The sequence below is a fragment of the Salvia splendens genome, chromosome 7, assembly GCF_004379255.2.
Source record: "Salvia splendens isolate huo1 chromosome 7, SspV2, whole genome shotgun sequence".
In the NCBI taxonomy this organism is placed as follows: Eukaryota; Viridiplantae; Streptophyta; class Magnoliopsida; order Lamiales; family Lamiaceae; genus Salvia; species Salvia splendens.
In genome coordinates this window covers 24,176,935-24,191,809 of record NC_056038.1, presented here as the reverse complement: position 1 = coordinate 24,191,809, position 14,875 = coordinate 24,176,935, and the positions used below count along the sequence as shown (strand labels likewise).

Sequence of the window (14,875 nt, the reverse complement as noted above, 5' to 3'; positions counted from 1 at the left end):
ATGTAGTATTGGCTAGCTTATAATTTACTTTCTCACTTGCTCCCGTTGCATCACGAATTCTATGAAAAAAGAAGATTTTTTTTGATATGGTTATTATTACTCTTTACCAATAGTAGTGCATTCATATGAATCTATTGTATGCATTTTTTTGCTATTACTAATTAACCTATTACACTCATGTCTTTCACCCGAATTACTAACTAACGGTTAATTTTTCATGATGGGCAGTTACATATTGTCTTCACATTTCTTAAAATTGCATTCATATTCCTGGCATAAAATGACTATTCAAAACGTCCCAAAACTCCCCTTTTATATTAGTACACATACCTCACGGACTCCAACCGATTAGTCACTTCGTTTTCTGTATCATAGATGTACAATTTGGCAAATTTTGGCGAGCAACCATCTAACGGCAACAAACTGCCAATCAAGTGGTAATTCTGGCCATGCAAACGGAAAATGGGAGGCGCATGACCGGTGTTCAAGCTATTATCGATTTTACCACCCAACGAAGTAAAGGCAAACATTGAATTATAGGAGCGAATATTTTTCAAAAAGTGGACACTTTTTAATTGTTTAGAGGACATTAAATCATGTAAGACCTCTGGAGGACGAAAAAGCTTAGGAATCTCGACCTTCCCATTCATACAACATTTTGAAAATTTTGGTTTTTTTGCTTTAGACGGTTTGCCCAATCGTTCTTCATACCAAAAATATGCACCACAGAATGAACATAGAAATGAAGCATCACCAATATCCCAGAATTCTACAAAACATTAAACTAAAGTGAGGCAACAAAAAAATAATTTAGACACCACAATAAAATTTATCACCCGGCAGGATTAAGCTAAAATATAAATACGTGAAAAATAATACGGTACATTTTTGTAAAATGGAAACATGACTCTGACCGTGAGACTAAAAAATAAAGTACATTTTCATCACACAAAACAAAAAAAAACTAAAGAACGTACAATTACCACTTCTCCTCATGAGATTTAAGATATTTTTATCAAAACCTATAATTTAATATTGCACTGGTGAGACACTTCCTAGTCGAGCTTCATTTCATTGCAATATAATGACCCTATATGCTAAAAACCCAAGCCTTGAAACCTAAATCCTAAACCCTTAACTTTAAAATATACGCATCATGACCAACAAATGAACGAAATATCAATAAATTCTCCCTCTATCTTAGTTCAGTTTTACTTTGTTGATCACTTATTCTATTTTGGGGGATTTAGATATGTATTCGATATCTTACACTGGGTCGGCCTACTTGATAATGTTTACTGATAGTAGAGGTTTTTTCTCCTTAATCTTGGATGTAAATCTGTTTATATGCTCAAATCAAGAAAGTACTTTACAATAGGGCTATGTGAACGGTAAACCTAAAAAAATCTTGTTTGCATTCATCCAAGCATCTATTCACCCAATGATATTATTTATTGGAGCCGAAGTAGTGTTTTGTTGAAGATATACTTGTATTCAATCTAATCAAATAATTGTGTTTCACATGTTCAAGGAATGTAATAGAATGAATGGAATACATATACGAAGGCTCAAAAAATGAAATGCAAAGCTAGACTCAATAAGATGACCATTCAAGGAATATTTAAAACAATTACATCTCAAATTGAAAGCGAACCTGTGTTGTGAAGCTCCACTGAATTGGATTTAGCAATTTCCTCTTGTGCAGCAGCCGTTTGCGGTTGTAAAGACTTTAACTGTTTTTCCATTGTCTGTGTTTTGGAAAAAAAATCAGTAATTGTGTCAGTAAAAGTAAACTAAATACTTATAGAAATGTAATGGCTATTAAAAACTTAAAACCCAAATATTCGCAAATAAATATTCGCTATTACCCTAAACCCAAATAAATATTCGTTTTCAAAAATGATTAATGGAGTCTAAGGCTTCATAAGAAACGTTTTTCATTGCAGCATCCAATCACCAAGAATTAATGTACATAATTATTTTTACCGTTACTTATCATTGAACAAAGATATTAATACTTTAAAGGCAATGTCTATATAAATAAAAGAAACCAATTAAAAATATACAATTCATTTTATTAAAAAAACATTCCTTATAAAGCCATGACTCCGCCAATCAATTTTTTAAGTTAATTTATAACAAATAGAATATAAATACTTATAAATAGCATTTAATGTAGTTAACAATATAATCATTATAATATGCGTTTTATAATTTATTTGACATTTGAATATAATATCTGGAAAATTTAGATATCCATTAATCAATAATTAATTTTGCAATCATCGATAACGGATTAACTTATACCAATTACTCCAAAAAATGCATGTAACGGCTCAATTTATACCAATTATTTCATAAATATCCATATTCATTCCATAACTTATAAATATTGCAAAATAACCATTATTCATAAATTTTGAATAGATATCATAAGAAACGTCCACTAAATACTAAATATTTAAAATTTCACCCAAAATTTTAAATTTAGGTTAAAACTCGTCTTTTATATATGTATAAATATTTTATATTAGTATAGATATCAAGTATATGGTTATAAAGATATTTTCATTTTCTAATTCTGGATACATGGATACATAATACTATAAGGGGAATAGTTATTTGTATTAGTTTTGGAATACATAATGTAATTAGAAAAATAATTTAACTACAATGAAACATATAACACGCTATATTCCAATAGTGCAACTAAAAGTAATCATAAATCTCAAAAATAAAAAATATAGAAATGCATATAACAAAAGCTTATCATCCATCACTTATACCAATGATGTCAACCTAAAAATTGGAAAAACAATAGCAAATACCAAAAAACTTAATAAAAAACAGATCCATGGGGGTTCATCTAATAAAATAACATTCTATAAACTAATTATTCTCCAGCTTGATCATTAATTTCTTCTGCTCTCCACCAACAACAATCGTTTGTCCTAAAATTTCAACATCCAAACTTATTTTCAATGAATCTTTAGCAATCAATTTAGTATGAGTGTCGTTGGCACCAGAGGTAGAGCCATGCAGAACAACGTCCGTTCCAACAAACTGAATAGAAATGAAAAACATTATTACATGGTAGTGTAAAAAAAAAGAACATAAAAATAATTTGGGAACAAATCATTACCGGAGAAAGCCCTTCCAAAGTGGGAGAAATTTCCAATCCTGAATTTGAACCCCTTGAGTCCAAAGTTGGAGGAATGTACTTATCGACGATTTGAGGGTCATTACAAATTTTATTCACAGTGTATGGTTTATCAATCCAATACTCATTACTGGTTTTCACATGGATTCTAAATAGTAAAGTTTGCCCCAAAAGTTTTTCTTCAATCTTAGGAGGAATATATTTATCAGCTCCAAGCTAAAAAAATAAAAAATATAGATAAAATAAATATGTAATTAAAGGGCCATAAATAATTTGGTATATCACCAAAATACCTCCTCATGGCCAAGTTGAATTTCATCAACTTTTTTCCCTAATAGTTGGACACATTCTCGATCCCATAATAGCAATGATGCATTGCTACTACCATCAACAACGTTCACGATGAACCGGAACCTGCAAAACGAAAGCAAGTGGACAGGTCAAATGTGGAAACAAATGTAAATGATGATAAGCAATGGGATCAAACCTCGGAATGGCAATCCCATCAGAATTATCACATTCCTCACAGTTGAACCCATTCTTAACCTTCACAACCTTTTTGACACATTGTTTGCATGCCATGTATGACCATTGGCCATAGTGACATTCAACATCTTCAATTCTACCACAAATCCAGTAAGAACCATCCTACAGAATACAATAATTAATTTTAAGTTAATAAAATTAATCTATAAAGAAACAAAAATAGCAAATAGAATAGGGAAAAATGACCACATCTTCTTGTACATCTGCAAGAGTTTTTACGACCAAGCCATCAAATTCATTAGACACCCTTGTATCAGTAAAACGATAAATTGATTCTTGGGACAAGAAAGCGACGTCACCAGAAATCCTATGATGGTATCACGTGGATGTTAAGACTATTAACATTTCAAGGAGAGTCAATACTATAATAAAGAGTGATTTAAATCAAAACTCTAAATATGTAAGGAAAATTGCTTTACCTCTCTTTGAACTTGGAAATCTCATCAATATCTTGGTTGATGTAAACACTAGATATATTAAAGTGGGTTCTCACACGAATCGTGCCTAAAATTTAACTTTTTAAAGTTATTAATTTGTCACAACAGTAAATTACATATAATTAATACAAAAATGACACTTACCGCGAAACAAAGTTGGCTTGCAAAATTGGACAATAATAATGGGTATTTCTCCTTTAATTCCTTCTAGTTGTTGAAGATAGGAATCAACAACATCTCCCCACAATGTGCAAAAAAGCATGTTATGGCTGTGGAAAAAGGGTTACGTTATAAAAATAACAAAGCGAAACAATTTTGAACACTTACTCGGAATCTGATAGCCGGGTTTCGATGAGTCTATATGTAGAATGTGTAACAATTTTTCCAGTGTCGACAACCACACCAATGATATCTGAAACAAAATATGAAGGTAAGAATCGTGGACAAAAAAAAGTGTAAAGTATAGTTAAAGATGCTAAACTTACCAAAAAGTGGTTCATCACATACATTACCAATCTGCGTTATCTCCTCAAATGACATCAAATTTAAAAGCATTTTTGGAAATTGAGGCTCATTAACTTCAATCATTTGTGTGCTTGAAATAATCTTACTGTGGTATGCATGATTTGTAATTGGATTGCGAGGCCGATTTTGCCTCACAAGAAAATTGCGTATATGAAATATACCCCCTTCCCTAATTAGTGCACCAAACTTTGCATGTAGAATTCGTGGAATAGTTGCTTGAATCCTTGTGCCCTGAACACAAAAAAGTCCATAGGTAATGGTGTCATATAACTTGCAAAAACATATCTAAAAAGTACAAAACAACTTACCATTCGATCGTGAAGCACACATTCTAGACTCACGATATTGGTTTTGTCTCTAGGAGCGGCAACTTCATAGACATGGATACAACGGACTTTGATGATCGAATTAGTTTTCGTTAGTTGTAGATCATCGAGCAAGGTGTGGAATGGTTCCATGGTATCAACCTTGCTACTCATGGGAAGAACAAAAAGATGAAGCTTGAGCTGTATAAGGTAAGTAGGTATGTGTGGATAGATCAAATCATATAATGTCATATTTATAGGGCAAAAAATGAAGGATGAGACATCATTTTAATTAGTGGAGAAACTTAATCGGCCTACAATTCTATTCTTTTTATATAGATAAAATAAAGATGTGAAAAGTCATACAATTAAAAAATCATAAATCATAAAATTATAATGATAGAGGTTAGAAGAGATAGAAAGTTAAATTATGCAATTAATGGAGAAATACGTTTTCAATTCATAGCTATTAGCTATATTGATTATTCAGAAGAAATTAGTCAATTGTTTATTTGAATTATGGTCCACGTTTACAAATCATGGTTAAGAATTTTATGGAATACAATATGATATTTGCACCTATGGACCATATAGTTATAGCTATGAATTTAAATAGGATAGGTTAATTCTCTGTAATTTAATATTTTAATTAGTGCTGAACCGTTACAATAATCATTTAGAATTCAAGTGAAAATTTTTACCCAATTACTTTATTTTATGTTGATATCAAATTGATAAGAAACGTCCAATAACAATAAATATTTAATTCCCAGACCAAAATTTTTAATTCCCAAAATACCCCCGAAACTCAACTTTTATATATGTATAGATGCATTTTTTATGATTATTATATTCCTAATATTGTGATCTTGCCATAGGAAAAAATCTTGATACCAATGTAATCTAAACCTTAACATTATTATTATTATTATTTGATTATTAACATTATCCCGACTTCTATTTTTGTAGATATTATTGGTATTATCGTTGACCCCGACATGGTTACTACGCAATCTAATTCTCAACTCATCTGGATTAAGATTGTTGATTTGCGGTGAGTGTTAAACCGTCATTTTATTTTTTTCTTTATGTTTTTTTTGAAATTTTGTTATTTTAATATTATTAGAATCGTTAGTTAATTATATTTTAATTGATTTTTTATTGCATATCAATTTTATAAATTTGTTATTATTGAGTTATTGAATACTATATACTAACATATAAATAATTTAATTATAGTTGGTCTGATATTAAAATTTTCTTATTTACATTCTAGGATTTTTTTTAATATAAGTAGTAGTATTGAAGATGTTTTTAGTTTTTATTGATTCTAAATATTTTTTAATTTTTATGATATGTTTGTTGATCCTTAAAATGTTGTAATTATAAGTTAGATTTGTATTTTATAGATGACGTGAATGGATCAATCTTTTCAATTGCCGAATTTGAATGATAGTAGCTTCAAATGCTCCTCATCCTTTTGTTATGACTGAGAGTTCTCCAAAGTTTTTATAATTTGTTGTATGAATTATTTCAAGCTTATTAGTATGTTTTAGTTGTATAATTCTTTATTACAATTACTAATATTTTTTGTACAATTTTCATACTGTTTCTAATCAATTACGAATCAATCCCTTTAATTATGAGTCAATTAAAATTCAATAATTATACTAATTGAATTAATAAATAATCACTAATCAATTTCATTAATAACAAAAATAATAGGCAATGTTTTAGAAATACGCTTATATCAACAATTATAGTTATTATTTTGTATCTTCAATTATTTGCATGAATAACTCAACTGCAATTTTGAAACGGCTCCCACTAACTACAATGATAAATAATGTAATTTAAGCAGCCATTAAGATGTAACCGATTCCATGGACAAAAAATAATGAAGACAATATGAATGTATTCTAATGATGTAATTTAGGCAGCCCATTAGCATACAACGTGAGAGTATTCTAATGATGTAATTGAGCTAGCCAATTAGCATTTAATTTAGGCAGTCAATTAGCGTTTAATTTAAAATGATGTCTAATCATAAAATATTTTTAACATTAATTAATTAATTAATATGTAATTAATCTATACGTCTATACAAAATTGGAGTTTTAAAGAAAATAATAAAATTATCATTTTGAATTTTATAATAAAATTATAAAAATTTAAAGATTTATTTAAAGATGAATTGACTACCCATTTTGAAATTTTTTTATAATAGTAGTAATTAGGAGAAGTGGAAATATTTTTGCAGATAAACTGACTACCCATTAAAAAAGTTTGAAGTTAAGTATTTAGAAAAAAATTATGGCAGTGTGACATTAATACAATTAAAATTCTATCAATAAAGTTTACGAATATTGTGTATCAAAATTATTTTTCAGTTTCAGGAATAAAACAGACTATTAATTAGGAGCATTGACCATCCACCATGATTGATTATTTACTGCCTATTCTTTTACTCATAGCTTTTGCATCTATATATATGTGGATCTTTTCACTTATCTAACAACCAAGTATTGTTAACTTTGTCTAATTGTTCATTCTTCATTTTGATAGGGAAAAGAGCTATGATCGTATATCACTTTAGAATGGTTTCAATAAAGTTAGAATACCTTGCCGAGTATCTTCCCTTTTGTCTTTCTAGTAACAACTAAAAGAGTGTCAAGAATTCAATCGGGTGGTGTAAAGCTGTTTTCTAAATGTACTTTTTTAGCATAATAATTTTATATTTATTTTTATGGAATTGGCTTGTGGAAGCTCTTTAGTGGTTCAGGCTTTATGCCAATTATAAATTTGTTAATGGTTATGAAGTATATTGTTTATGTTGTGCATGGTTTGATGATCTTTTAGCTGAATTAGTATGTTTGATGTGGTGCAATTGTAGCTAGTGTTTTTGCTATTCTTAGCAATTCTGCTGTTAAGGGTAATCCCCTCAACACGTACTGATCGACGACGAGGAGTCGACGAAACGATTGTAACGGCGGACGTCTCAAGCTTTCCTTGAGATCAGCTCCGAATTAGGTTTTGCGGAAACTTAAAGAACAAGAAAATTGGGAAAATATTATGTGATTGATTGATCGTAAGTCATAACAATTCTCCCTTTTATATCTAAGGACCCTAGATGATTCGACTCTCTTTTGCGATCCGGGAAAGAATCACCAAGAAAACCCGGAAAGGGGCTTATTGGGCCCGACTCAAATAATAATCAAAATATCCATAATGTGAAAGGAAATATCCAAAAATAGCTATTCTAATCTAATGCAAAAAATAAAACTCAACGGCTGCCTTCTGCGTTGCTCTCCTTAGCGAGACACGAAGTCCCCGTACCTCACGATCGGCTTCGGCTGCCTCCGGGGGTGTCCGCTGGTCGGTGGCAACTCCGGTGGTGGTCTTCCCTCCTCCTCTGTATTGAACTCGGCTGCCTCATGCACTCCCCTGCATTCTTCGGCAGGTTGCTCCACTGGCACGTCTTCCTCTGGAAGTGGCTCCTCACGCGGGATCGCGTTTGTACCCGTATCAACTCTCCTCCCGTTAAGCAGCTCCTTTTCCATAAGGTGTGTCGGAAAATGCCTCGAGATCACCGCGATGGGCTCCCAAGTCGGAGATGTCCCCCCGTCGTCACTCCACGCTAACTGACCTTCCTCCCGAGGCTCGTTGTCGCAAAGCACCGTCCTCCTGGCCAACAGCTTCGTCGGTCTCGCCACGGGCTGACCCCTCGCGAACACTGCTGGGAAAGGCGGCAGTTCGGCCCTAGCTCCCTCCACAAACGGTCGCAACAATCCAACGTGGAACACGTTGTGGATCCGACTCTCCTCGGGCAACTTCAACCGATAAGCCACCTCGCCAATGCGTTCGAGCACTTCGAAGGGACCATAGAAACGACGGCCCAGCTTTGCCGACACCGGGCGGGCAACGGAGTGTTGCCGATATTGTTGGAGTTTGAGAAGTACTCGATCGCCAATGTTAAACTCCAGATGCCTCCTATGTCGGTTTGCCGCCGTCCTCATGCGCGCCTGCGCCTTCTCCAAATTGCGCCGCAACTCCACTATCAGTTCCCCCCTCTTGCGGATGTCCCTCGCTACGTCCGGTCGGGTCGACGCTGACGGTGGGGCGGCGATAAGGGCCGGTGGTTCACGACCATACAGCGCATGAAACGGTGACGTGCCGAGGCCCTCGTGAAAGAAACAGTTTAGCGCGAGCTTTGCCCATGGTAAAAAATTCACCCACCTCGCCGGGCGGTCCGCGACAAATGTTCTCAAGTATTGCTCCACCCCTCGATTCCGCACCTCCGTCTGTCCATCCGATTGGGGGTGATAAGCCGTGGTAAAGTGTTGCTTAGTACCACTTAGTTTCAACGTATGAGCCCAGACTTCACTCAAAAATAAAGGATCCCTATCCGACACCAAGGTTCGCGGAAATCCATGATGTTTAACCACTGTATCCACAAAGAGGTTGGCCACGCGCCATGCATCAAAACGGGCCGGCAGAGGCGCGAAATGCGCATACTTGGATAATCGATCCACCGCAACCAAGATAGTGGTGTAGCCTCGCGACTGGGGTAAGGAAGTAATAAAGTCCATAGACACATCCTCCCAAACCTGTGAAGGGATCGGTAACGGCTGTAGCAACCCCGCCGGTTTCTAGGTCGAGTACTTAGTCGTCTGACATTCGAAACAAGCCCCGACGAACCTCTTCACGTCCTTTCGCATGTGTCGCCAGAAGAATGATGCCGCCAGACGGCGGAACGTGCGTTCAATCCCCGGGTGCCCCGCCATTGGGGTACTGTGATGTTCATACAGGAGAGCCTCCTTGGCCGACGATGCTTGCGCTACCACCAAGCGTCGGTCAAAATATAACATCCCATCAGTCACCGAAAAGCGGCGGCCCGCAACCCCCGAGTGCACGGCCCTGTGCAATTCTTGGAGTTCGTCCAACTCGTCATTTTCCTTACGCAGAATGTCGAGAATCTCTGGGATCGGGTGACTTAAGGCCGCCAACAACCGCCCATCTGCCTCTGGGCTGGCCGAATCCTCATCTTGCCGCGATAGTGCATCCGCAGCCTTATTCGACGCCCCCGTCTTGTATTCTATTCGAAATTTGTAACCCATCAGCTTGCGTATAAAAAGTTGCTGGTCAGGCGTCTGAATCACCTGTTGTAACAGCTCCTTGAGACTCTTCTGGTCACTCCGAATCACGAACTCACGCCCCAGTAAATATTGCCTCCACTTCTGTACTGCCTCGACTATCGCATACAATTCCTTATGATAAGTCGACGTCACCCGCCGTCTCGGCCCAAGTTTCTTGCTAAAAAACGCTAGGGGGTGTCCTTCCTGTAGCAAAACTGCCCCTACCCCGAAGTCCGAGGCATCCGTCTCCAGATAGAATGTCTTGGAAAAATCCGGCAGCCTCAAAGCCGGGGCTGACGTCATTGCCGCCTTCAGAGCCCCAACACTCTTATCCGCCTTGGTTGACCATTCAAAAGCATCCTTTTTAAGAAGCTCCGTTAGTGGGGATGCAATCGCCGCGTAGTCGGCAATAAATCGCCTATAATAACCTGTAAGACCTAGAAAACCTCGCAGCTGTCTGAGCGTCCCCGGGGTCGGCCATGCCACCATAGCCTCTATCTTTGCTGGGTCCGCCCGTAGCTTCCCATCCTCTATAAAGTGTCCCAAGTAATCTACCGTTGCACAACAGAATGTGCACTTGGACAGTTTCACAAAGAAGCAATGTGACAAAAGTATAGAGAGGACCTCCTGTAAGTGAACCCTGTCGCTTTCCAACGACGGGCTATAAATCAAAATATCGTCGAAGAACACAATTACTGACCGTCGCAGAAGGGGCCGGAATATATCGTTCATCGCGGCCTGGAAGGTGGACGGTGCGTTAGTCAGGCCAAACGGCATTACCAGAAATTCAAAATGCCCATCATGAATCTGAAACGCCGTTTTAAATACATCCTCCGTGTGCATTCGGATCTGATGATATCCCGCTCTCAAATCCAATTTAGTGAAGACCCGGGCCGCCCCCAATTCATCAAATAACTCGTCCGTTGTCGGAATGGGGAAGTGGTCCGGCACCGTCACCGCATTCAGGGCTCTATAATCAATACAGAAATGAAACGAGCCATCTTTCTTCCTGATCAAAAGCACCGGTGACGAGAAAGGACTGTGACTCTTCCTGATAATCCCCGCGTCCAACATCTCCTTGACCTGCCACTCAATTTCCGTCTTCTGAAAGTACGGATATCGATATGGTCTCACGTTCACCGGCTTAGTGTTGGGAAATAAATGTATCCTGTGATCAAACGGTCGCGCCGGCGGCATCCCGGTGGGTAGTCGGAAGACCGACCGGTTCTGCTCTAGAACCGCCAACACTGACGACGGCAGGTCCGACGGAAACTCTGCCTCCTCTGCCGAGCTAGCCGCCGTCGGCGACAAATGGACCAGCTCAAACGCATGCGCGTCGGTCCCCTGCATGAACAATATCGACGCTGTACGTAAGGACACCTCGCGTGGATCCCCGGACTCCACCTTAAGGCACACCGGTACCCCCCCTCGCAGAAACTCAATCGTCCCATCCACAAAATCATTCGTCACCCTGCGCAGAGAGCGTAACCACTCCATGCCCAACACCACATCGAGGTCATGTATCGGAAGTATATGCAAAGTAACCTCGAACACCTCACGTTGAATTCGCAACTCCGTCGCCACACTAGCAAACGAGCAAACCAAAGATGCACCATTTCCCACATAAACCCTGAATGGCCGTACCGCCGTCAAGGGAAGTCTCAGCTTCTCGGCCACCCGTGGGTGCAAAAAATCGTGTGTACTGCCTGTATCCACCAACACTTGAACAGGTTCGACGCCGATCCGGCCCTGGAGCAACAACGAGTTCGCTCGCGGCCTGCCGCCCATCGCATATAGGTGCGACAAGTCCGTGGTGAGCAGCTCCTCTGGCGGTTCCCCCCCCCTCTATCTCTTCCGGCTCATCCGTATCCCCACCCATGTAAGCCAGGAAGGTTTTGTTACAGACATGACCGGGAATCCACTTCTCGGGGCAATACCAACAGAGGCCTTTCCTCGTCCGTTCAGCCTTCTCCGCGGCTGATATTCGAATCACCGGAATGCTCGCGTAGTCGCTGCTCTTTTGAGGGAACGGGCGACCAGGCTGTGGTGTCTGGTTCTGCGGGGCCGGTTGCTGTCCTCCCGTCGGACCCTGCTGCGGTCTCGGCTCTCTCGGCTGCCAACTCCTCCGTTGGGTCGGCTGTGGTGTCGGTGTCCTCTCAATCGCCGAATCAAACTCAACCGCCAATGCCATGGCAGCCGCTACTGATGGGGGATATTGGAATTTCACCTGGTTGCGAACCGGCTGCAACAAGCCCTCAACGTACAATGTTACTAGCCTCCGCTCGGGTACCCCTCACACTCGATTCAACATACCCTCGAACTCAGTATTATAATCGGTCAAAGACCCCGTCTGAAATAGTTTGGCCAGCACCCCAAAGTGATCCACAAAACATTTAGGGTCAAACCGACGGCGCACATCCTCCAAAAATTCGCTCCACCTCGCTGTCGGGTTCCCTTCCCGATAATTGAAAACCCATTCAGCCACGGATGGCTCAAACAACATCACCGCGTAGTGCAAACGCTGTTCCTCCGGGAGTGAGAAGTGGTCAAAATAGAATTGTACCCGCGAGATCCAACTCGAAACATTCGAGCCATCGAAACGCGGCGGCTTCATAGACAGCCCCGAGGCTTTCTCCGCAAATGACTGGCGCTGGCTCTGTGCGTCCCATGACTGTCGGTTCGCGTGCGGCAGAATGTCGGGAAAACGGCTCCCCTAGGGGTCTGTTGTCGAGAGGGGCCGCGTTAGGTTCGGTGTGTCCCACGACGCCGGTTGGTGGGAGCGCGGTGGGAACGAAGAGTCCCACTCTGACTGTTGGAACCACGATGTGGGTGGGAGGTCCCACGCGACGCGGTGCTGGCTGAGGTCCGGTTGAAGGGGGCCGATGCGCCGCTAGGGTTTCCCCGAAATCCGTCAAAACGGTTCGCGAAACTCGCGCTAGCCGGGAGCGGTTGTGTCGAGACAATTACCGCGGAGAACGGAGGGTTGAACGGCATGGATACCCCTAATGAACGTGTGATCGCTCGACTGTAAGGCGGCTCCGGATCCGGCCTCTGCGTGTGACGGGCTGACGGCCGACGATCGTATTCATCCATACGCGATTCTAACCTTGCCATGCCCGCCAACATGTGCTCGAACATGACCTTAATGGGGTCCAGGTTCGATGCTTCGCTGGCTGGGGACAGAACCGGGTTAGTAACCACCGGCATAGAGCACAGAGGCTCCGTGCGCGCTTCGAACGGCTGCGATTCAGACATGAGAACAACAATGGAAGCACCAGTTGTTAAGGGTAATCCCCTCAACACGTACTGATCGACGACGAGGAGTCGACGAAACGATTGTAACGGCGGACGTCTCAAGCTTTCCTTGAGATCAGCTCCGAATTAGGTTTTGCGGAAACTTAAAGAACAAGAAAATTGGGAAAATATTATGTGATTGATTGATCGTAAGTCATAACATTCCTCCCTTTTATATCTAAGGACCCTAGATGATTCGACTCTCTTTTGCGATCCGGGAAAGAATCACCAAGAAAACCCGGAAAGGGGCTTATTTGGCCCGACTCAAATAATAATCAAAATATCCATAATGTGAAAGGAAATATCCAAAAATAGCTATTCTAATCTAATGCAAAAAATAAAACTCAATGGCTGCCTTCTGCGTTGCTCTCCTTAGCGAGACACGAAGTCCCCGTACCTCACGATCGGCTTCGGCTGCCTCCGGGGGCGTCCGCTGGTCGGTGGCAACTCCGGTGGTGGTCTTCCCTCCTCCTCTGTATTGAACTCAGCTGCCTCATCCACTCCCCTGCATTCTTCGGCAGGTTGCTCCCCTGGCACGTCTTCCTCTGGAGGTGGCTCCTCACGCGGGATCGCGGTTGTACCCGTATCATCTGCCCACCTGTTTTGGTGGTGAAAATTTTCATGCTATTGTAATAGTTTTTGTTAGTTTTTTTTTCTTTACATATACTTTTTACTCTTCTTTTACTATATGTTTATGTTTTTATATTAGATTTGTGGGTATTTTTGTGTATTTTTTCAGGAATTTTGCTTTCATTGCACTTAATACATTGGAAAAAAAGAAGAGACTAACAAAGATCAATTTACACCGAGAGAGAAGAATAGGGACATCAAATTAGTTAGTTTAATTTAATTAGTTAGGTTTATTTTCAAGTAGGCCGACCCAATGTAAGCTATCGAATACAGATCTAAAACTCCCAAAATAGAATAAGTGATCAACAAAGTAAAAGTGAACTGGGACGGAGGGAGAATTTTATTGATATTTGGCTCATTTGTTGGTCATGATGAGTATATTTTAAAGTTAAGGGTTTAGGATTTAGGTTTCAAGGTTTGAGTTTTTAGTGTATATGGTCACTATATTGCAATGAAATGAAGCTCGACTAGAAAGTGTCTCACCAGTGCAATCTTAAATTATTGCAACGTAAACTTGCTCCTGCAGTTATAACTCAACGATTAATTCATATTTTCACAGAATTAAAAAGTGATTTCATTTTAAGTATGATATTGAAATGTCAAGACAGTTTATTAAAACGTCAACACAAATATGTGTTGAAATTTTAATGTGATCGTATTGACATTTTAAAGAAAAGTTAGAATTTAAACGCACTCTTGTGGCCATGTGGGGTTAATGTGATTGAAAAAGTATAATCCAAAGTAAGAGGACGTCTGATATTCTTTTGTTTATCATTTCACATATTTTATTTCGCATAATGAAATAAATATGAAGAAATTAAAATGACCCGTGCATCGCACGGG

The 14,875-nt window shown here is 39.4% G+C and overlaps 1 protein-coding gene across 1 annotated transcript; it reads right to left on the bottom strand.

Annotated features, from left to right (window-relative positions):
* Nucleotides 1-2,889: 2,889 nt before the first annotated feature.
* Nucleotides 2,890-5,225, bottom strand: LOC121810593. The gene is made up of 10 exons (XM_042211353.1): nucleotides 4,977-5,225; nucleotides 4,830-4,899; nucleotides 4,471-4,555; nucleotides 4,288-4,412; nucleotides 4,126-4,210; nucleotides 3,893-4,013; nucleotides 3,648-3,808; nucleotides 3,454-3,574; nucleotides 3,143-3,376; nucleotides 2,890-3,063 (listed from the first exon to the last, which is right to left on the bottom strand). The coding sequence occupies exons 1-10, from the start codon at nucleotides 5,223-5,225 to the stop codon at nucleotides 2,890-2,892; spliced, it is 1,425 nt and encodes a 474-aa protein (XP_042067287.1).
* Nucleotides 5,226-14,875: the final 9,650 nt, after the last annotated feature.